This window comes from Anomaloglossus baeobatrachus, chromosome 12 (assembly GCF_048569485.1).
Source record: "Anomaloglossus baeobatrachus isolate aAnoBae1 chromosome 12, aAnoBae1.hap1, whole genome shotgun sequence".
In the NCBI taxonomy this organism is placed as follows: domain Eukaryota; kingdom Metazoa; phylum Chordata; class Amphibia; order Anura; family Aromobatidae; genus Anomaloglossus; species Anomaloglossus baeobatrachus.
Window position 1 is genome coordinate 51,382,494 of NC_134364.1, and position 25,059 is coordinate 51,407,552.

A 25,059-nucleotide genomic window follows, 5' to 3' on the forward strand; every position below is an offset into this window, starting at 1 on the left:
GCCCTTCAGATTTTTGTAACATCTTGTATTATCATGTATGGATGTACATTTTGTATGCATTAGTGCCGTATTGCTGGGCCCATGGGACAGGTGTCCACGTGTTTTTAGGTGGTTTTAACGGTGTTTTGCACATTCATGTTCCTAATAAATATTTGTATTTATATTTTGATTATATTTGATGAGTCGAGTGCTTTTTTGCCTACTCTTTTTTCTCTCTTACATTGGTGTTCCAGACGTACATTCTTTAATTTGTACACGGGGTCTCACCTCATCGGTGACCTGGTTTGCTCGCAGCTGGATATCCTCTAATGTCATATCATCGTCCATGGTGGATTATGTGGAAAACGATGGCAGAGTCTTCTCTCAGCGGCTGTAAAGAGAATGAAGGATCTGTAAGCAGAAGTCAGGGTCTGGCAATCCTTACGGTCTTGTGTCACCCATTAGTGATGAACCTCAGTGCACGGTCAGAGCAGAGCGGAGATGTGGTGTACAGAGCATGGCGCAACCGAGCGGCTAATCAGCAATGACGCAGCACCAGGAACAAGAAGCTCCAAAAGCAAAAGCACCAAGGGGCAGACTTTTGTTTTTATAAAACACACTGACAACAGGTTGGTTGTCACTTGTGAATTAGCTCCATAACTAATGCTGGAGCCGTTACTTTGTTATTGACAGAACATGTTGACAAAAGGACGGTATTATTGCAAAGCAGCTCCGTCCATACAGCCAACGTCTTCAGCCTGTGCTTTGTATGAGCAAATGAAGTCCAAACAGAAGGGCACTTTATGGAGAGGGCAGCACGGTGGGTCAGTGGTTGGTATTGTACAGCAGGCAGCATGATGGCTTAGTGGTTAGCACTATAAGGAAAGGAAAGCATGGTAGCTCAGTGGTTATCACTGTACAGTGGACAGCTTGGTGGCTCAGTAGTAGGCAGCATGGTGGCTCAGTGGGCAGCACGATGGCTCAGTGGTTAGCACCGTATAGTGGCTCAGTGGTTAGCACCATACGGTGGGCAGCACAGTGGCTCAATGGTTATCACTGTATAGTGGGCCGCAAGATGGCTCAATGGTTAGAACTGTACAGCAAGCAGCATGGTGGCTCAGTGGTTAACACTGTACAGCAGGTGGCTCAGTGGTTAACACTGTACAGCAGGCAGCTCAGTGGTTCGCACTGTACAGCAGGCAGCACGGTGGCTCAGTGGTTAGCACTGTATAGTGGGCATCAGTGGCTCAGTGGTTAGCAGTGTACAGTGGGCAGCACAGTGGCTCAGTGGTTAGCACTGTACAGTGGGCAGCACAGTGGCTCAGTGGTTAGCATTGTACAGTGGGCAGCACAGTGGCTCAGTGGTTAGCACTGTATAGTGGGCAGCACAGTGGCTCAGTGGTTAGCACTGCAGTCTTGCAGCGCTGGGGTCCTGGGTTCAAATCCCACCTAGGACATCTGCAAAGTGTTTGTATGTTCTCCCTGTGTTCGCGGGGGTTTCCTCCAGATACTCTCGTTTCCTCCCACACTCCAAAGACATACAGATAGGGAATGTAGATTGTGAGCCCCGATGGGGACAGTGATAATCATGTCTGTAAAGCACTGTTGAGTTAATAGTGCTATATAAATGAGCAAAATAAAGTATTGGTGCCTCTCACTGAATTCAAGTTTCTTATTTAGTCCCACTGCCCACGGTATATCAGATCCGAGCCCTGGCCACCAGTGCATAACATCCGGCCCCGGCACCCCAAGTGTATGGGGCCCCTGCCATGCCATCTGCTTTTACTTCAAAATGCATACAGCTGCACACTAAAAAGCCAACAATGTGTAAAGGAACTCTGGTATTGCATTACTGCTATAGGAATATATGAAAATATATGAAAAAAAATGATACGGTATTTGGTTTATGAATTGGCTAATGCATGTAAGCCCGGGAACCACGGCAAGGTAATCTATATGTGTGGATCAGTTTTTTGGTAGTATTTGTAGTGAATCTCTTTCTGATTTAGCACTCCGCCCTATAACAAGGCTGAGCTCATGTCCTAGCTGCCCAGACACGGAGAGGTTTGTAATCCAGATAGTGGCATTACAAGTTAGGTTCCCGGTTTACAGAGATATACCTTGCTGTGGTGACCGGGCTTACATGCATTGGCCAATTCATAAACCAAATATCTCTTTTTTCATATATTCCTACAGCAGTAATACAATACCAGAGTTCCCTTATACATTGTTGGCTTTTTAGTGTGCAGCTGTATGCATTTTGAAGGTACTATGATTTTTTCAGCTAGCACCTATTCACACTTGCTGGATGTGTGGATCATTTTTTTTCGTAGTATCTGCTTTTACTAACACGTGCCAGAATGGCTGATTGTTTAGAGCTTACTGATACTACTAGCATGGTTTGGTCATGACATTTCTTGTTCCTAAGGCTGTGTGCGCACATGTGCATTTTTCCTGCGTTTAAAACTACAACATCTTAATTACAAAATACATGCGTTCTACTTCCCCAGCAAAGTCTATGAGAAGTCTGCAAATTCCATGCGCATGTGGCTTTTTTTTGGGCAGCGTTTTGGATGCCAAATATTTGACAAAATTGATGTGTTTAAAAAGCAGCATGTCACTTCTTTTGTGCGTTCCGGTTGCTTTTCCCTGTCTGTGGAGATCATGCATCCAGAATGCAGCATTTTATCTGACAACCAGAATGCAGACGTGCGCACATACCCCGTATCTTCCCCATCACCTGTGATTGATATTAATGAGAGTGTAAGGAACTGGAGTAACTCAACCACAAAGTTTAGACGCAGTAACATTACAGAGCGAACGACGGAGTGCTGAGGAGCAGAGGGCAGAAAAGTCACCACCGCTCTGTGGACCCCATAACTGCAGAGTCCAGACCTCCGCTGGTAACAGCACAAATAATGCCACCGCCGGGAGCTCCATGGCCGAGGAGCTGCACTAGCCGTACATCACCCAAGCACAATGCCGAGCCGTACATCACCAACCACAATGCCGAGCCGTACATCACCAAGCACAATGCCAAGCCGTACATCACCAAGCACAATGCCGAGCCGTACATCACCAAGCACAATGCCGAGCCGTACATCACCAAGCACAATGCCGAGCCGTACATCACCAAGCACAATGCCGAGCCATACTTCAAGCACAATGCCGAGCCATACTTCAAGCACAATGCCGAGCCGTACATCACCAAGCACAATGCCGAGCCATACATCACCAAGCACAATGCCGAGCCGTACATCACCAAGCACAATGCCGAGCCGTACATCACCAAGCACAATGCCGAGCCGTACATCACCAAGCACAATGCCGAGCCGTACATCACCAAGCACAATGCCAAGCCGTACATCACCAAGCACAATGCCGAGCCGTACATCACCAAGCACAATGCCGAGCCGTACATCACCAAGCACAATGCCGAGCCGTACATCACCAAGCACAACGCCAAGCCGTACATCACCAAGCACAACGCCAAGCCGTACATCACCAAGCACAACGCCAAGCCGTACATCACCAAGCACAACGCCAAGCCGTACATCACCAAGCACAATGCCGAGCCGTACATCACCAAGCACAATGCCGAGCCGTACATCACCAAGCACAGTGCCGAGCCGTACATCACCAAGCACAATGCCAAGCCGTACATCACCAAGCACAATGCCAAGCCGTACATCACCAAGCACAATGCCAAGCCGTACATCAAGCACAATGCCAAGCCGTACATCAAGCACAATGCCAAGCCGTACATCAAGCACAATGCCAAACCGTACATCAAGCACAATGCAGAGCCGTACATCACCAAGCACAATGCCGAGCCATACATCACCAAGCACAATGCCAAGCCATACATCACCAAGCACAATGCTGAGTTCTGATGGAGCGGTGTAAAGCCGCCACCACTAGACTCTGGAGGAAATTTGTTCTGTGCAGTGATGGATCACACTTCTTTATCGAGCATCTGCTGGTTCGATTCTGGGTTTGGTGGATGCCAGGAGAACGTTAACTGACTAACTTCATTGTGCCTGCTGTACAATGTGGTGGAGGAGGAATAATATTATGGGATGTTTCAGGGGTCAGCTGAGGCCCCTCCGTTCCAGTGAAGCAAATTTTTAATGCTTAAAGACAAGACAGCATGGACAACCGTAGCTTCCAACTTTGGGACAGTTTGGGGAAGGCTCTTATGTTCCCTGAGATTGTGGCTCGTTGACAAAGCGAAGTTCATAAAGTTTTGGTTGGTGTAGTTTGGTGTAGGAGAACATGACCAGGGGCACAGCACATCAACCACAACCACATCCAGCACCTTTGGGATGAACTAGAATGAAGACTGAGCGCCCGGCCCTGTAGGGGTGGTGATGGGGGGTCCCAGTACTTTTGTCGCAGGTTTCACCACAGATGTGAGATGTTTCATGTCGGGGGGTTCTGCAGACACAAGCGATCAGACAATGTGCACATTCTATACATCTGTGAGGTCACAGGCCTCATACATACTATCAATATGCACAGAACACATCAGGCCACAACTTACAAGGTTTGTCCTACATTATCACCAGATCACCAACACACAGACCATTACAAAGTGACACAATTTTGGAAGGAGGGTCCTACAATCTAATGTCTCCCACCTCTTCCCTAAATGAAGGGAATAGAAGGAATGACCCGTTGACACGTCTATTAGCAACTCCTCTCCCAGGTGATCAAACGGATAAGTAAATGAAATTCAACTATGCCTCACAGGCTGCTTTCACACTTGTGTTGTTTTGCATCTGTCACAATCAGTTGTGTGACTGATGCAATGGATGCGTTGCAGATAGTGGCACAACTGATGTGACTGATGCGGCAAAACAACCATCCGTTTTGTTTTTTTTTACTGTTTTACTGGCGGCCGGGCGATCAGCTGATCATTCACAATAGCCGGACGCCAGTTACTAGTACTGAGCATCCGAGCATGGTAGTGCCCGCTCATCACTAGTTACAATTACATTGCGCTCTTACTTACGCTCAGTAGTCCCATCGGGGCATCCGTCTGAACCGCCCCTCCCCCACCCCGCAAAATGTGTTTTGGACGCATGCGCCGACAGGGCCGTTGCCTATAATGGAGCAGACTCCAATAGCGTGTGCTCTGTCTTGCCCCATTTTTTGCACATATACGTTTTCTGCAGGAGGACACCAGAATGTAGTGGACTACGTTCGGGTGTTCGCCTGCAGAAAACGTATATGTGCAAAAAATGGGGCAAGACAGAGCACACGCTATCCGAGTCTGCTCCATTATAGGCAACGGCCCTGTCGGCGCATGCGTCCAAAACACATTTTGCGGGGTGGGGGAGGGGCGGTTCAGACGGATGCCCCGATGGGATTACTGAGCGTAAGTAAAAGCGCAATGTGAACTGGGCCTCTCTGGACAGCCCCTATGAGCAGAGTCGTTAGGAAGCTTTATCTCCTCTAAAGGAAACCACAATCCTTTTTGCGCACATTTAAGAGGAGTGGAAAAGACAGAGCGATAGACCCCACATCCCATTTTGCAGTAATGACAAGTATTAGCCTACTGTCTCCAGGATGTGGAGATTTACATCACCATCTCCACAGGATCAATCTCCCAAGGAAATATAGCATTTAGTGAACCGGTTGTCACTGCCAAGAAGAAAATGGACCTTGTGCAGCTGCAGACTCCTCAGCTAAAGCGAGATGTTGTTACTCCTAACTTCTATCAAGATCAGATTAGGAGCGGAAGCAGAAGAGGATGTATGACCCTGACGAGGCTACAAACAAGAACATGGCACCACCCAAATGTCACCAATGTCCAAGATATTAGCACACACTTAACACTAGAAGTCCCAGGAATTTCGAGCTCCATAGGGTTTCAATGGTAAAAAATGTCAAATGACCCCTCTCTGGGACTTCTAGTGTTAAAGGGAAGCGACAAAAAAAGACCTATTGTTTCATTCAGGTTTTTTCACACTGGCCACTAGGCCTATTTTAGACTTAGATCTCCTGTCCTTTCATGAAGACTTTTCAGCAGGCTCAGTATCAGCAGAGGCAGGATTACACTGACAGGTTACACCTCTATACATCACGGATAACCAGGGGCGGGCTGGGTCAGTGGCAGAGGCAAATGCCCCCTAGGGCCAGTCCCACAGCAGCAGTTTCAGGCCGCCCCCTGCTGTTGGCACTGTACTTTACATATGTACAAGTGCCGTCTTGACCTTCCCAGTACTACATGCTGTGCGGAGGCGTCTGCTGATCTGCGGTCACAGCCAGGCTGCTTCCTTGTAGGAGAATATGAACCCCTCCATGTGTCAGGAGTTTCCTTTTTCTTCAACAGAGTAAAAACTGATGCAGCACAGATGAGAAAAACAAACACACAAGCCACAATGGATGAAAAGCAGATTTAACAAAAAAAAGGACACTTGAACGGCTCCTCCTGGTTGAGAACAAAACATTTACTGGTCTGCAAGACCAAAAGCAGCCGCATCATGAAAGGGGTCTCCAAAATGCATCAAAAGATCACTAACATCAGCAAATGTCTCAAAATAACACCGGGGAACAAATATAAAAATATAAAATGTTGGGGCCTCAGGTATTAGGCTTGATTAGGTATATTCAGTCCTCTGAATCAGAATATGCATATTTTATGGTAGCGACATGACTATTTGAGATCTCTGTGCGCAACTGGACATTAATTTGAGATTTTTTTTTCCATGAAAGGGGTATTACTTATAGAATCAAAGATGGTCTGTAAGGAATGTGACAAATACTTGATTACTTAAATGTGCCTTGCATTTAATAAGTATTAAAGGTCACCAATCACCAGGATTTCCTTACATAACCTAAAGCCAGTGCTATACTGGCACTATCAGGCTGAGTCTATACATACCTTAAGGCTATGTGCCCACGCTGCGGAAAATGCGCGGATTCTGCCGCGGATTTCTCGCAGAAAAGCCGCGGATTTTCCAGAAATCTGCGGCACAGCTACTCCCCAGCCATTTCTATGGCATTTGGGAAATGCTGTGCCCACGCTGCAGATTTTTCCGCAGCGGAAATCGTGCGGATTTCCATGCGAAAAAATCTGCAGCATGTCAATTATTGTTGCGGATTTCTCCGCAGGGTCCCATATACTTACCTGCCTCATGCAGTTAAAAAACCTACCGTGTATGGGAAGCTGAGACCCAGGCTATTTATGCGTATGATATGGATTGGCAATAGGTGTGGTTGGGGAGGGTTCACAAACGAGAGGACACACACAAGCTAGGGACCCCAACGTAGAGAAATACTTTGGCGTAGTGTTGGGGCTCTTCTGCATTGATCAATTCAGTAGCTAAATTTCTCTTGATTCATATATTCATGGCAGTAATGCAGGTTCCATTTTTCACATTTCATTCTATACATATAGCTATTGGATTTTTCAAGTCAGTATTCACACAGCAGTTTCTGCTATTCCATGTATTCCCCTTACATAGTCACTGGTGTGCATACCTTATCTCCCCATAGTGATGTTTTTTTAGGTTTTTGCACCCAGTTCGGACTTAGAATGGTGATCCAAACGTTATTCCTTAATGTTAGTAGTTTTTCGTTTGTGAACCCTCCCCAACCACACCTATTGCCAATCCATATCATACGCATATATAGCCTGGGTCTCAGCTTCCCATACACGGTAAGTTTTTTAACTGCATGAGAGGACACACACAAGCTAGGGACCCCAACGTAGAGAAATACTTTGGCGTAGTGTTGGGGCTCTATTGCATTGATCAATTCAGTAGCTAAATTTCTCTTGATTCATATGTTCATGGCAGTAATGCAGATTCCATTTTTCACATTTTCCCTCTTACATATAGCTATTGAATTTTTCAAGTCAGTATTCACACAGCAGTTTCTGCTATTTCATGTATTCCTCTTACATAGTCACTGGTGTGCATACCTTATCTCCCCATAGTGATGTTTTTTTAGGTTTTTGCACCCAGTTCAGACTTAGAATGGTGTTCCAAACGTTATTCCTTATTTATTAGTCTGGAAGTGCTGACAGAATCCCTGGTTTGCAGAGATCAGCGCCACTCTTGTGGGGGGCAATGCTAATATCTCAATGCCACTCTGACAACGTGCCCTGACTGCTCTGCTATGCTGTTGACTCATTACAGCTGATCTGACCCGGCAACACAGAGTGCACCGTCATTGTGCATATCACACAATGATAGCATGCAGGGATTGAAACGAGAGTCACTGATGACGCTTCATATCAGGGAGGGGCTGCGACAGTGAGCTACTAATGATGCTTCATTTGAGTATTCCAGCATGCACTGGCTTTCTCAAATGAAGCGTCATCAGACCGAAAATAGGGAATAAAAAAAATCAATAGCAGTAAGATAGTGTAGTTACTAACTACACTATCTTAATGCTATTGATTTATTTTATTTATTTTTTTTTAGGGAACATTAGGGAATTTTTATGTTTAATCTATTTTATTAAAGGCATTGGTATAAATAAACAAAAAATTTCAAGTATGAAACTAAGAGGTCCAGAGGACCTGCAAGTTATTGACATAAATTGAACGGTAACACAAATTTACAGGTAAAATCAGAATTCCTCCCAATGTCAATAACACCAAAAATGGCTCAAAAGACATTTCCGAATATAAACAAAAGAGATGTTTGACAATTACTGAACATTCAGTTTAAAGGGAACCTGTCAGGTGCAATATGCACCCAGGACCATGAGCAGTTCTGGGTGCATATTGCTGATCCCTGCCTAACCGTCCCTGTATCTAGTAGCATAGATAAAGATCTATAGAAACAGGATTTCTAAACATCCTTTATGATATGCTAATGAGGCCAGGGACTAGTCGTGAGGGCTGTGCTCATTCCACCCTCTTAGCATGTTAGTACACCCACATACTATTCAATGCCCACTGCCATCAATATGCACCCAGAACTGCTCGTAGTTCTGGGTGCATATTGGACGTGACAGGTTCCCTTTAAAAATATTGTAAAACAACACCTTTCAAGAGAAGCAAATTAAAACCTTAAGAAAAAATGATTGGAGGGGAAAAATGGAAATAAGAAAAATAGAAGAGGACAGAGAAAAAAAAAAAAAGGAGGGCAGAGGAAGGGAATGTTGCAAAGGGAACACGCCTAGATCTGGGAGACTGGGCAGGACACAGCACCAACCTGAGTCCCCACCAGTTATGTTGAGGCCTACATTAGGGAATTTTTAATGCAACTATATTAGAAATTAGTTTTAAAATAGGATTGGGTTGAAAATTTGGCTAGCCTTCATGCCACCCCTTTAAGCATTCGAAGGTCTGGTGCTCACTGATTTAGCAAAAGACCATTCTTAAAGAGAAACTGTAACCAGATTCTTGCCACCTAATCTGAGAACAGCATAAGATAGGGGCAGAGATCCTGATTCCAGCAATGTGTCACTTACTAGGCTGCTCAGTGTAGCTTTTAATCAGCAGGAGATTATCATTACAGGACTACTTGGCGTGCTGCATGTAGTCCAGTATATTCATGAGCTCATGGATTTCATCAAAATGGCAGCAAACAGCTCAGTAAGTGACACATCGCTGGACTCAGGGTCTCTGTCTCTACAGATGGGGGAACAAAAACCAGGTGACTGTAGGGTCGGATATAGGATTGGAGTGACTGATATTCGAGATTTAGACCGGTTTCGGGGACACTTCCCACCTTCTATTTGACAATAAGAGTGTTAATGATATAGTCCATTTGTAAGCATACTTGTGAAATGGTACAGCTATTCATGTAACTGCATGTCTGTGAGTTATTCTTGTCTCTTTTGATGTACAACATGTTAAAAAAAAAACAATCTTTTTTCAAAAATAAAAAGTTGAATAAAAAAAAAAAAAAAACCAGGTGACAGATTCGCTTTAAAATTTATTTTTGAGTTTGTCTAATCTTCATATTTTTCACCCATGAAGGAGATATGGGTTTCTCACAAAGACAACGTTATTGCAATAATCTTCAAGGCTTGCATATGAAAATGGGCACATCACAAGATCGCTCAAGTGAATGGCGGCTGTTCATGAACTGTTCTCAGTCAAATGTGTGCTCTTACACAATGCAAGAAAATATAGATCAATCCCAATAGGTCACGCAGCTAAGATCGCTGAAGAGAAAAACACAATTGTTCTGCTCCTACAGAAAATATCCCATGGTCACCAGATGCACGGTCTTCTTTTACTATGGTTGTAAAGAATTTTCTTAGGAAATATAAAAGCAGATAATTACACGGAACTAGTATAAAGTATGCCATCTTCTGTCACCTTTGCTATACAGTGTGTCCACTGCCATTAACTTGAGAACGGCGGCAGCTATAGGCATAGAAGTGGTGTCTAGGTATAGTAAAGTAGCCATGCACTACGCAATGAAACCACCAATAGCGCCACCTGGTGGAAAACAACGGAGTTAGCATTTTTATCTCGAAAACGGAACGAGAAAGAAAAAAGTGAATTACAAAGTTGTAGGGCATCATCAATTCAATACAAATCGACACCTTGCATACAGAAATGCTAGGATTAGAACGTGTAAAACTCACAAGGCTGCGGACGTGAAGCGATACCTCATGGAGCCCTTCCTACAAGTCATTGGGTATGGTGGCTGTGTGGAGTGGCCTCCACGCTCACCTGACCTGACCCCATTGGACTTCTTTCTGTGAGGTCACATCAAACAGCAGGTGTATGCGGCCCCTCCACCAACATTGCAGGACCTACGACGACGTATTACAGATGCTTGTGCAAACGTGTCACCTACCATATTGCACAACGTGCAGCAAGATACAGTATGCTGTGCAGAGTACAGATGTGCATTGCAGCTGACGGGGGCCACTTTGAGCATCAAAGTTAAATGAGCGCCATATGCGTGACCAGCATTCAATGTTTTGGAGGGCGTCAGGGGTTTCATATCATAGCATTTCTGTATGCAAGGTGTCGATTCGTATTGAATTGATGATGCCCTACAACTTTGTAATTCATTTTTTTCCTCTATCTCGTTCCGTTTTCAAGATAAAAATGCTAACTCCGTTGTTTTCCACCAGGTGGCGCTATAGGTGGTTTCATTGCATAGCGCATGGCTAATTTACTATACCTAGACACCACTTCTATGTCTATAGCTGCTGCCGTTCTCAAGTTAATGGCAGTGGACAGGATATGGGTGGACACACTGTATAATGAGTATCAAGGTGCATTATCTCCACAGCCACTAGTTGTATGCATATACATAATGGCATATCGCATCATTAACTAGAGCGCATACAACCACTGGAAAAAATTCTGGCCTCCCCTGGCTCTGAGGATGTTCATTTATTTGTTTACTTTTGTTTAAATAAAGCAGATCACAGACACGGCACAAAACTAAAGACATTTCAAATGGCAGCTTTCTGGCTTTAAGAAACAAAAAAAAAAAATCATGAAAATGTGCTAGCTAGTAACTGTTAATTTTCAATACCAAAAAGGGGGGAAAATTATCGAATCATAAAAAACAAAAACAAAAAGAACCCTCCAATACATCACTAGTATTTTGCTGCACCACCTCTGGCTTTTATAACAGCGTGCAGTCTCTGAGGCATGGACTTAATGAGTGACAAACAGTACTCTCCATCAATCTGGCTCTATCTTTCTCTGATTGCTGTTGCCAGATCAGCTTTGCAGGTTGGAGCCTTGTCATGGACCATTTTTTTCAACTTTCACCAAAGTTTTTCAATTGGATTGAGATCCGGACTATTTGCAGGCCATGTCACTGACTTTATGTGTCTTCTTTTAAAGGAATGTTTTCACAGTTTTTGCTCTATGGCAGGATGCATTATCATCTTGATAAATTATTTTATCATCCCCAAACATCCTTTCAATTGATGGGAAAAGAAAAGTGTCCAAAAAATTCAATGCAAACTTGGGCATTTATTGAAGATGTAAAGACAGTCATCTCCCCAGTGCCTTTACCTGACATGCAGCCCCATATCATCAATGACTGTGGAAATTTATATGTTCCTTTCAGGAAGTCATCTTTTTATTGTTTAGCTTTTCTGTATTTAAATCCCATTTCCTTTAGGCAGTTTCTTACAGTTCAGTCACAGACATTGACTCCAGTTTCCTCCCATTCGTTCCTAATTTGTTTTGTTGTGCATTTCCTGTTTTGGAGATATATTGCTTTAAGTCTCCTATCTTGATGCTTTGAGGTCTTCCTTGGGCTACCAGTATGTTTGGCTTTAACAACCTTACCATGTTGTTTGTATTTGGTCCAGATTTTAGAAACAGCCGACTGTGAACAACCAACAACTTTTTCAACATTGCGTAATGATTTACCCTCTTTTAAGAGTTTGATAATCCTCTCCTTTGTTTCAATTGACATCGCTCTTGTTGGAGCCATGATTCATGTCAGTTCACTTGGTGCAACAGCTCTCCAAGGTGTGATCACTTCTTTTTAGATGCAGACTAACGAGCAGATCTTATTTCATGCAGGTGTTTTGGGAATGCAAATTTACAGGGTGATTCCATAATTTTTTCCTCATAATTGAGTGATTCCATAATTTTTCCCTGTTTGGTCTTGAATATTAACCGTTACTCTCTAGCACATTATGTTTCCATGATTTTTTTTTAGTGTTTCTTAAAGCCTGAAAGTTGACATCTGAAATGACTTTAGTTTTGTGCCGTGTCTGTGATCGGCTTTTTTTTTTTTTTAAACAAAAGTAAACAACTGAATGAACATCCTGCGAGCCAGGGGAGGCCAGAATATTTTCCAGGGGTTGCAGAAGAAAAATAGGGGAAGATTTAGAAATCGGTGACAAAAACAAATCTAAAAACAGGTTAAATATCTCAGGCACCAGTTTTCTTGTTCTCCAGTGTAATATACAGTAATAGATGAAGAATATTCTATAATAAAAACTTACAATAACGCACATTTGTATTTGCTGCTGATACTGTAGGAAACTTGTAAAAAAATCCCTTTACAAAACATTAAGGACATCTAAATAATGCACTACCTATATTTACATGAAATATGAATTCAGTGAGTATCAGTGGATTCCCCTCTCCGGTGCAATGGATCGTCACCAGCGAGCGGACAATCAACTTTTTGAGTGTTGTCATTGCTGGCATTAGTGTTTGCGGAGCGGGGTGTTTGCTCATGGTGGATGCGCACATACGTTCCATTACTCTTCTACCTTCTGTAAACTGTCTACACACACAATTCAGGAAGAGGCGGAGGTCACGTGCCTGCAGGGAATAAGACATCCACTGCGAGCATTGTATTACACCGCTACGTGGACATCACAAACGCCGCACATTGTATACGCAGCACTGTAACTCATTATTAGTTTATCTGTGGAAATAGGGGGAACAAAAGAATTAATTGAGCCGCCATATATTGAGATGACACCGACCCATCACCCTGGTCCTGCACAAAAATAGAGTCTGGCTCACCCAAAAAGATTGGTGCCTCCGAGAAAAACAACTGGGTAATCAAAAACAAACTCGGGCACACAGAAAAGGTAAGAGTCTGAAACAATGCTTCTTTTGAATTTCAGTAGACTTTTTTATTGATGCAAAGGACTAGACAAAAATTCTGGGGCCGCCACTTGCGCATGCGCCGAGCGGTCCTTTGACCCCTCTGCGCATGCGTGACTGAAGCGTTCCACGTTTGCGTTTCACGCCACTTCCTGTTCCTGTCTATCAGCGGTCACATGCACGGAGCGGCTGTGGCCTTTGTCGGCGCCTGCGCTGAGTGATCTTCACGGTCTCTCTGCGCCGGGGCCGATGACGTGCCACAGTCCGGTCCTGGCTTTCATCAAACAGGTGATTCATCTCACCAATCATGCCCCTCTTTAAATAGGCCTCTTTCCTGGTCACCATGTGCACCGCAGGCAAGGACACATACCGGCATTCATTTTGGAGTTTCTCCGGCACCAGGTACTGATCACTCCTCTCCTATTGCTTCTGCTATCATCTGGTCTTTTATCTTGCCCTTTGCTTTATCCTCATAGGAACCTATTTTACTTTCCTTATCGTATTTCCTGCTTCAGGATTGACTGGCTTCATTGTAAATTAGGATCAAGGTTGGTCATATGTTACTAGTCCTCCTTTTATACGACATTGGTACTAATGACATACATCTACCACCATATATCTGTTTGTATATTCACAGATTACTAACATTAAGTACTGAGCATTTTGGGCATCGGCCCGACTTCTAGAGAGTCAGTGAATCTTCTTGCTAAGTAGTGACATTGAGCGGTATGTGTTGACCTGTCAGCGGTATGATCCCTCCATTATAGAAGGCTACTGTTAGTGGACTCCGTCTACCTTCACATATTTAGACCACACATAAGGGCACCTGCATGTGCCGGATTGATAGTCTTGCTATCACATAAACTTTGAGTGGGTATGTATCAACTCCATAGCAGTCACATCTTATAACGGTGGATTTTTGACATTGTACATAACTGATACATCTCTCTTTGTAGTATTAAAAATACTGACCCCCGCTGGTAGCCATATACTACTGAAGTGTAACCCGCTGCAGCATTTGATGTTTACAAAGGTACCCTGAGCATCAGTTTTCATTTGCGCAAATACAGCACCCAATTTTTTCCTTTTTCTTTTTTCTTTTCTTTTTCTTCTTCTTTCCTTCTCTTCTTCTCTTTTTATTCCTGATCTCTCTTCCTATTTTTTCTCCGTTCTCTGAACTCGCCTCCTCCCTCTTAGTCCTCATTCCTGTTCTATAACAATTCCCGCCCTTTCCTCTGCTCCCCTCTCTGGGTTGATTCTTCTTCCTTGATTTTTCATTACTCCTTGCCACAAAGGTGTCTGCACTTATGACTTACAACTCTTTCCCAAAAATTTTTTACCTTAAGCCGGCTTTGTTTATTTACATATTTCTATTTTTAGGCATTCTTACCGAACATGATGTTTTCTCTTTGAGCATTAACTCAATTACAGAGCTCTTCCACCTCTCATATAGGTATACCCCAATTTTTCTTCCATACTGCCTCTGTTAGGATGGTCTTCATTATTGTAAACCTCCTCTTAACATGATATATCCTTGTTCACGGTATACCTTCTATGATATTGACATTTTTTCTTGCGATGTATCTATTTTTCTAGTATCAGTGCATATAGGCTTATTGATGCTAGCACTTACTATCTTACACCATGATATTGGTTTATTGTATGTATACTTGTACATGTTCTAATTTTGTTCTTCTTTTTTCTGTAAATATTGTATCACAGACCATTTCTGAGGAAGGCCTATGTGTGTAGGCCGAAACGTCAGAATTTTTGTCTAGTCCTTTGCATCAATAAAAAAGTCTACTGAAATTCAAAAGAAGCATTGTTTCAGACTCTTACCTTTTCTGTGTGCCCGAGTTTGTTTTTGATTACCTGGTCCTGCACAGACACCGCTCACACCAGGGTCTGCCCCGTGGCCCCCAACATTATTTTTATGTTTTGTTCTCTTATTGGAATTTGTAGAATGCTGTAGAGAAACCAGTGCACATTTTCAGCAGTAGCGGTGATGTTACTGAAATAATTTGGAGAAAACTGTATGGTATTTGCCACAATGCAATGAGAGTCTCTGCAAAAATGCTACAAGAAAAGGTGTGAGACCTGAACCACAGAGGAGAGGCCCGGAGGCTACTGCTCACTGCAATGAGCGGGAATACAGACAGTGGTCTATGAAAGAGGGTGCAGGGAATAGTATGTGAAAGGCAGCAGTGTATTACCGGGGGCAGCCTGTGAGAAGGGGCTATTGGGGGGGGGGGGGAGCAACCTGCAAGATGGGCGACGGGGGGGGGGGGGGGGGGGGGCGGTGGAGCAGCGTGCGAGAAGGGGGCAACGGGGGGGGGGGGGGGCAGCCTGCGAGACAGGGTGGTGGGGAGCAGCCTGCGAAAGTTACGACGGAGGTGGGGGGGAGGGAACAGCCTGCTGGAGGGGCAACGGGGGGGGGGGGGGAGGGAGCAGCCTGCGAGATGGGCGACGAGGGTGGTGGGGAGGGAGCAGCCTGCAAGAGGGGCAACGGGGGGGGGGGAGGGAGCAGTCTGCAAGAGGGGCGACGAGGGGAGGGGGAGGGAGCATCCTGCGAGACGGGTGGGGGGGAGCAGCCTGTGAGAGGGGCGACGGTGGTGGGAGGGGGAACACACAGCCTGCAAGGAGAGGGGCGAAACGGGGGGGGGGGTAGTGGCCTGCGAGAAGGAGCGACGGTGGGGGGGGAGGGAAGAGAGAACAGCCTGCGAGACGGGGTGGGGGAGTGGCCTGTGAGATAGGCGACGAGGGTGGTGGGGGGAGGCAGTCTGCGAGAGGGGCGTCTAAGTGCAGCAACCTGCGAGACGGGGTGGGGGGGACCATCCTGTGAGAGGGGCGGCGGGGTGGGGGGGGAGCAGTCTGCGAGAGGAGCGTCTAGGGGGAACAACCTGCGAGACTGGGTGGGGGGGGGGAGCAGCCTGCAAGAGGAGCGACAGGGGGGTGGGGGGGGGTAGCCTGCGAGAGGGCCGACAGGGGAGCAGCCCGCAAGATGGGCGACGGGGCGGGGGGTTTGGGGGGGGAGCAGCCTGTGAGAGGGGCAACGGTGGGGGGGAGGGAGCAGCCTGAGAGAGGGGCGACGGTGGGGAGGGAGCAGTCTGCGAGAGGGGCGATGGTGGGGGGGGGGAGGGAGCAGCCTGCAAGAGGGGTGACAGAGGGGGGGGGAGGGAGCAGTCTGCAAGAGGGGCGACGGGGGTGGGGGGGTAGCCTGCGAAAGTTACGACGGAGGTGGGGGGGAGGGAACAGCCTGCTGGAGGGGCAACGGGGGGGGGGGGAGGGAGCAGCCTGCGAGATGGGCGACGAGGGTGGTGGGGAGGGAGCAGCCTGCATGAGGGGCAACGGGGGGGGGGAGGGAGCAGTCTGCAAGAGGGGCGACGAGGGGAGGGGGAGGGAGCATCCTGCGAGACGGGTGGGGGGGAGCAGCCTGTGAGAGGGGCGACGGTGGTGGGAGGGGGAACACACAGCCTGCAAGGAGAGGGGCGAAACGGGGGGGGGGTAGTGGCCTGCGAGAAGGAGCGACGGTGGGGGGGGAGGGAAGAGAGAACAGCCTGCGAGACAGAGGGGGGGGAGGGAGCAGTCTGCAAGAGGGGCGACGGGGGTGGGGGGGTAGCCTGCGAGAGGGGCGACAGGGGGGGTGGGGAGCAGTCTGCGAGAGGGCCGACGGGGGTGGGGGGGGGGTGGAGCCTGTGAGGGGCTTCGGGGGCAGCACTTCCCCTATCACATGTTTTTACGATTTCATCCCTGGCAAATTGTACACCCAAATGCTGGTAACCAGCTTCATTGCTCACCACTCTTGTGTTTTGCCCCTCACATGCACATAAGATCACACTGTCAGAACATTGATACAGTGGAGCACATTGCTTGCCCCCTTCGGCTCCAGAGCTGCGCTCCCCACTGCAGTCACGACCACGACTTTTTCTTCTCCGTCACTGACGGCCAGGGACTCAGCAAAGACTGACTAGCCACAGTAAGGAAAAGACCCAGAGCAAAGAAGTAGAAGGACAGAGCCAGCAGGAAAACTTACAAGAAGGTGACAGCACAATTTATTGGCCAGCAGCACAGTCTAGCTTCACAGCCGACCACATGGACCTGGACTAGTCCTGCCACTAAGTACTGCAAAGCTATCAAATACTGGAGGGGAGAAGCGGCCCAATGATCACGCGCTGTGCTCTCCCATATGGGACAATAGCAGTAGGATGGGTAACAGTCCATAAACAGCAGAATACAAATAAAAAGGAAATGTATCCAGAAATTACTTAAGATAATGACATTTGTGATTCAAGCCCAGGAGGCGATCCAAAGGGAAAGATGTCTGCACCAGCCCCTCCCCCCCCCCCCCCACCGCACAGGGCAACAGGGCAATCAAGGCCAACTGCTCTGATCACAACAGATTTCAATGCAATTTTTTTATATATTTATTTTTTTTAAAGGATAGAGAAAAATAAATTCCTTTTTAAATATACTTTGCTTGTTGCTGTTTAATGGCAAATATTCTGTTCATGATGAAGGGTGGAAACACACCAGAAAGGCGTTGATGCGTACGCTACTACAGCGATTTTCTTATGAGTGTTTGATGTCCCGTGTACTTGAATTTACCAAGCAATAAAGGAGAAATTGTTCGTTTTCAGCTGGACCTTCCTGTTTTACTCTTTCTGCTAAACTGTGAGCTGTAATGGAGCGTTGGTGACCCGCGGTCTCCTCAGGTCCGCACAGACAGCGTAGGAACACTCCCTTCTGGGACGGATCTGTCATCTCTGACTGCAGGGCAAAAACGTCATTATGTAACCAAATACTCAGTGCTACAGGTATACAGCCGAGAGAACCAGCTGTAAACAGGGCCTACACGGTGTTCATAACTTAATGCTTCTGGAGCCTAATGCAAAATATGGAGCAGGGTCCTAATAACAGCAATGGCGGCACCCCTGGGCCCCGGAGCAAGGCTGCTGTGATCCCGGCACTGGCTATATGTAGACCCTGCTGATAACAGGTACTTCCAATAATTAGGGGGTGTAGTTCCCCGACACTAAAGGCACCCAAACATATAAACTAGGTGTCCGACGACCATTCTGCTGACGGCTCTCGCGTCACTGAACCTACAAGGACGTGACGTGGAGAACACAAATGGCTCCATGTGCCCACAAGCATCGAGATTGCCCCGGGACATAGATGCAATTTATTGAAGGGGCAAAGTCTGCAAGTTATGTATCACAGCCTTAGGATTATAATAGGATGTGTCTCCTCTTCCAGAGGCTGACACCATAGTCCTCCTATATAATAGATAGGGGTTGTCCCGCGAACAAAGTTCATTTTAATCAATAGATCTTGGAATAATAATAATTTCCACAATTGGATGTGTTTATATAAAATGTTCCTGTGCTGAGATAATCTTATATATGTGTCCCTGCTGTGTACTGTGTAATGGCCGTGTCTGACCGTACAGGGACGTGGTCTGATCATACCACAGCTCCTGGGCCGGGGAGGATGGAAATGAGTATACAGACATTACAGCACAAGATCAAAAATAATTCTTTGAGGTAAAACATTTTTTTAAAAAAAAAACAAACAAAAAAAACAAAATAAACAGGCAGGGAAATGCTATACCTCACAAAATGAACCAGCTGCAAACCCATGCTTTCTGTAGGGAATTTTTTTTTTTTTTTTTTAATATCAGCATGGAAATGTTTTACTCACAAAAAGATTCATGTATCTTCCCGTGCTTTCTTTGAGATAAAAAAAAAAACAAAAACAAAACAAACAGGCAGGGAAATGGTCTACCTCACAAAAAGAATCAGCTATCATCCTGTGCTTTCTTTGAGGTAAAGCTTTTTTTTTTCTTCTTTTTAAAAAAACCAGACAGGAAAATATTTTACCTCACAAAAAAGAACTGGCTATAAACCTATGCTTTCTTTGCGGTAAAACCAGGGCTGTGGAGTCGGAGTCGGAGCTCATTTTGGTGGAGTCGGAGTCGGTATAAAATGCACCGACTCCGACTCCTAAAATATATAATAAATTGGGGGCAGTAGTGCAATGCAGAATGTGCTGAATATTTTACTAAATAATATTTAGTATAATGCCTATATTTAAGTGGAAAAGTTATTGTAGTACAATGTGAACATCAGACATTTAATTATTTTGATACAATAATCAAGATATTTGGATAGAACATAAAATATTTATTGGAATACAACTTTAGAACACAAAAAACTAATAGTAAATATGTAATACAATATGTAATATATATATATATATATATATATATATATATATATATATATATATATACACACACACACACACAAGATATATATGTAATCTACTGTATATTACATAGTGTATTACATATTTACAATTTATTAGTTTGTGTTCTAAAGTTGTATTCCAATAAATATATTTTATGTTCTATCCAAATATCTTGATTATTGTATCATAAAAATTATTAAATGTCTGATATTCATATACACATGTTGATCTACTATAACAAATTTTTCACCTAACTATAAGCAATATATGTAGGAGTCGGAGTCGGAGCCGGTGCAAGAGAAATTGAGGAGTCGGAGTCGAAGGCTTGGCTTACCGACTCCACAGCCCTGGGTAAAACATTTTATTTTAATTTATTTATTTTTAAAACTGGCAGGGAAATGCTTTACTCATAAAAAAGAATCAGCTATATTACCATGCTTTTTTGAGGTAAAACATTATTAAAAATAGGCAGGGAAATTCTTTACCTCACAAAAAGAATCATGTATGGTCCTGTGCTTTCTTTGATGAAACGTATTTCATTAAAAATAGGCAGGGAAATGCTTTACCTCACAAAAAGAATCAGTTATTATCTCGTGCTGTAATATCTATAGACTCTTTTGCATCCTCCTCGGCCCAGGAAATGTGGTACGGTCAGACATGGCCATTACACAGTACATAGCAGGGTCACATATATACTATTCTCAGGACAGGAACTTTTTTTTGTGAAAATTTTTATTATTATTCCAAGATCTATTGCTTAAAATCAACTTTGCTCGTTGTAAAACCCTTTTTAGGACAGCGCTTCACTCTAAATCTGGAGATGTAAGGGTTAATCATGTAGCAGTGCTGTATTAGCAGCAGTCACGCTGTGCAGCTTTCTCCATGGACCTTGGTATCTGAGCACAACGCTTTACCATGGAGAACTGGATCCGCTAAATTATTCAGATGTAACGGGATATACGGTATTACAGCGCGGCACGTGCGGGCATTAAAGGGAACGTGGCAGTCAGGTCACGACGGTGGGGCCGTTCTCCTGAACACCCACCCATGTACACAGCTTTGATAACTTCATAGAATGTCTTTACTGTGGCTCAGTGGTTAGCACTGTAGTCTTGCTGTAGGCTCAGTGATTAGCACTGCAGTCTTGCTGTAGGCTCAGTGATTAGCACTGCAGTCTTGCTGTAGGCTCAGTGGTTAGCACTGCAGTCTTGCAGCGCTGGGGTCCTGGGTTCAAATCCCACCAAGGACACCATCTGCAAAGAGTTTGTATGTTTCTCCCTGTGTTTGTGTGGGTTTCCTCCGGGGTCTCCAGTTTCCTCCCACACTCCAAAGACATACACATCGGGAATTTAGATTGTGAGCCCCGATGGGGACAGTGTTGCCAATGTATGTAAAGCGCTGTGGAATTAATAGCGCTATATAAATGAATAAAATTATTATTTATTAGTTGTTTTTTTTTTATTTACGGATTTTCTTAATCTCATTCTCACTTGACAAATAAGATGAAGATTTACCCCAAGAGGAACTGACATCTGGTGCAATTGTGAAATCTGCAATAAGTCAGCGCAGAGTAAAGACGCGGCATGCAAGCGATTCATACAAACCCCATACACTTTGCTGAAAATGTAATAAATGCGTTTTTTGCACTTATTAGAAATGCGTTATCAAAACAATGCATCCAATACTGATCATGGGCCAGGATCTGCATTATCCCTAATCGTGGTTGTTGGAGAAGAGTATTAGCTCCTGAACCCGCCCCACCACAGCCCTGCATAAAAGGACAAGCAGCAGCGGTCTGACCATACCATGTACAGGCTCGGCCCCATTACTGTCATGGGGAGAACAATTTCTGGCTGCAGATCATCTCCTATTTGAAGAAAGGGTCTGTAATGTTGTAAAGCGAAGAGGCGTAACAAATCTGGTAGTGCGAGATTCTGGTAGATCCAGTGGAAAATTGTCAGCCTCTGCGCCCCATCAGATGAGAAAACTCTCACTCCAGTCCGGTTTCAGGCTGTAGACACAACTGGGATTACTTAAAGTACAAAAATGCATAAAACTGCAAAAAAAGTAAACACCATAGAGAAGGGGTTAATCTGCCCTACTGTAGGAATGGAGACTAAGAGGAACAGATCCTGGATAGATTCATCATCAACGCGTTTCGGAGTAAAAACTGTTCCTTCAGATCAATTGTCATAGTCCTGAAGAAGGAGTTGTTTTTACTCCGAAACGTGTTGACAATAAGTCACTATCCAGTCCCTCTTGGTCTCCATTTTTACAGCAGCGCGGATTAACCCCTTCTCTCCAGTATTCAGCATTTAGGTCACTGTGGGGCTGCCGCAGCCGTTTCATGTTTTATCAGCATTTGTGACTTTCAGAACTTTTTCAGGTGAGCACGTTTCTTAACTGTTTTACACTTTATCCGTCAGAGATGAGACCTTATTCTTGCGCCTTTTGTCTTCCCAGTTGCTCTACATTCTTTCAAGAGGAAGACGACACCAGATAAATACACTCCATAAGGCTATGTGCGCACTAGAAAAAGGATTTTTCTCAAGAAATTTCTTAAGAAAGGATTAGCGCACCTGCGTTAAAAAAAATGCACCAATAACGCACCGAAAAAACTTGTGCGTTTTTACCACGTTTTGGTGCGTTTTTTTGCAGGTTCGTCCCTGCGTTTTTAATGCTTTAACAGCAATAAATAATATAGATGATGGAGAGAGAGATAATATAGATGATGGAGAGAGAGAGAGAGAGATGGAGAGAGAGAGATAATCAATAGATAGAGGTCAGATCAATCAACAGATAGAGTCCCCGTGAGGACAGAATGCAGTTCTCGCGAGCGGTAATGTGCTCACATCACAGGCCGTGAGAAATGACCTGTAGTTACCCCTGCAGGATTATTCACTGAACGAGGCTACATTGAGTATGTGTCAGACACGGCTGGATGCAAGCGTCGTGGGACCTGTGTGGATTACACTGGAGCTGTGTGTTGGGGGGGGTTAATAAAGTGGTGAAAGAGGGGGCTTTTTTATTTTATTTAAAATAAAGGATTTTTCGGTGTTTGTGTTTATTCACTTTACTTACGGGTTAATCATGGAAGCTGTCTCATAGACGCTGCCATGATTAAGCTAGGACTTCGTGGCAGCGCATGGCTGCCATTAACTCATTATTATCCCGATTGCCACCGCAACGCGGCAATCGGGAAGAGCCGGTAACACGCCGGGACTGTCGCATAATAGATGCGACATTCTCGGGGCAGCAACAGGCTGATATTCTTGGCTGCGGGAGGGGAGGGGGGGGCATTAACACTGGCGCTCACCCCTCCCCAGCCTGAGAATACCGGGCCGCCGCTGTGTGTTTACCTTGGCTGTGTAGTAAAAATACAGCGGAGGCCACGTTTCTTTATTTCTTCGTTTTTTATTTTTAATATGTACGTTTTATTTCTATGTGTATTATATATATGTCTGTGTCTTTGTGTGAGTGTGATCTGTGTATTTTATGTCTGTGTGATGTGTGTATTTACTCTCTGCTCCGCTTCCTCTTCCTGTCATAATGACTTCACTTCCTTGCAAAACGCAGGCAGCGATGAACATTATGTCCCGAAACCGCGAAATAACTCAGGAAAACGCAATGAACCGCACAGATTTTGTTGCCTGCGTTATTCCCTGTGGGATTTCATGATTACATTACAGTGAATGGAGTGAATAACGCAGTTAGCTGCAGAAAAGAAGTGACATGCTCATGCTTTTTCTCAAGAAAATCTACTGAAAGAAAATTTCTTGAGAAAAAAAAACGCAGTGTGCACACAGCTAATTTTTTTTCCATAGGTTTTGCTGGGGAATGTCTGCAGAAAGGTTACAACCATTTTCTCTAGAAATTTCTGCAACAAAAACGCGGGTAAAAACGCAGTGTGCGCACAGGGCCTAAAAAAGTGGGTGAGGCAAGCGTGCTACTAAGTGATTAAATATCAGTACAAAACAGTAGAACAGGCAGGAACACCAATAATACGTATATAAGTGCAAGCATAAAACAAGCAAAATGTAGGAAAGAGAGAAAAGAGGTATTGCCTGAAAAAGAAAAATAGTAAAGGCCAAAAACAGTTTAAAAAAAGTGAAGAAACCAACCACCAAATAGAAAGAACCAAATGGTACAGAGAGGTTCCGCCACCAACACACGGCCAATATGTTGTATTGATGTTCCTGCCTGTTAGGCTATGTGCGCACGTTGCGTAAATACATGCAGTTACGCTGCGCTTTGTAGCGCAGCGTAACTGCATGCGTCCTGCGTCCCCTGCACAGTCTATGGAGATTGTGCAGGGGCCGTGCGCACGTGGCGTTTTAGAGCGCAGCGCTTCGGCTACTGCCGAAGCGCTGCGTAAAAAGAAGTGACATGTCACTTCTTTCCTGCGCTTTGCCGGCAGCTCCTGCTCTGTCTATGGCAGGAGCTGCAGGCAGAGCGCATGGAATCGGCGCTCACTACGGACATTTCTGCAGCGATCTAAAGCACACGTGTGATCTTCAGATCGCTGCAGAAATTTCTGCAGTGAACTGTACGCAACGTGCGCACATAGCCTTATACTGTTTTGTACTTATGTAATCATTTGGCCATGTTTGGTTTACCGACCATTTGTCTATTTTTTGTGGCTGTGTATGTTTGGTGTCTTTTTTATTAAACCAGCAGTTTTAAGCATTTCATAAAGTGATGTACAGTGCAGACCAAAAGTTTGGACACACCCTCTCATTCAAAGAGTTTTCTTTATTTTCAGGACTCTGAAAATTGTAGATTCACATTGAAGGCATCAAAACTATGAATTACCACATGTGGAATGAAATACTTAAAGTGTGAAACACCTGAAAATATGTCTTATATTCTAGGTTCTTCAAAGTAGCCACCTTTTGCTTTGATCACTGCTTTGCACACTCTTGGCATTCTCTTGATGAGCTTCAAGAGGCAGTCACCGGAAATGGTCTTCCAACAGTCTTAACGGAGTTCAGATGCTTAGCACTTGTTGGCCCTTTTGCCTTCACTCTGCGGTCCAGCTCACCGCAAACCATCTCGATTGGGTCCAGGTCTGGTGACTGTGGAGGCCAGGTCATCTGGCGATGGAATAGCATGCCGCTGCAAGATGCTGTGGTAGCCATGCTGGTTCAGTATGCCTTCAATTTTGATTAAATCCCCAACAGTGTCACCAGCAAAGCACCCCCACACCATCACACCACCTCCTCCATGCTTCACGGTGGGAACCAGCCATGTAGAGGCCATCCGTTCACCTTTTCTACAAAGACACGGTGGTTGGATCCAAAGATCTCAAA

The 25,059-nt window shown here is 44.9% G+C and overlaps 1 protein-coding gene across 5 annotated transcripts in view; it reads right to left on the minus strand.

Annotated features, from left to right (window-relative positions):
- The window catches only part of LOC142257722 (synaptosomal-associated protein 23-like), a 285,299-nt gene that overhangs the window by 234,573 nt on the left and 25,667 nt on the right, over nt 1–25,059 (minus strand). For 4 of the 5 annotated variants that reach the window (XR_012727647.1, XM_075329877.1, XM_075329878.1 and 1 more), the window contains exon 2: nt 268–370. Coding sequence is in view for 4 of the 5 variants with exons in the window: in XM_075329877.1 (XP_075185992.1) it covers nt 268–327 (60 nt within the window). In the remaining variant the exon portion in view is untranslated. Of the gene's footprint in view, nt 1–267; nt 371–4,297; nt 4,435–25,059 lie in introns of those variants that run through there. The other variant, XM_075329876.1, reaches the window with a different exon arrangement.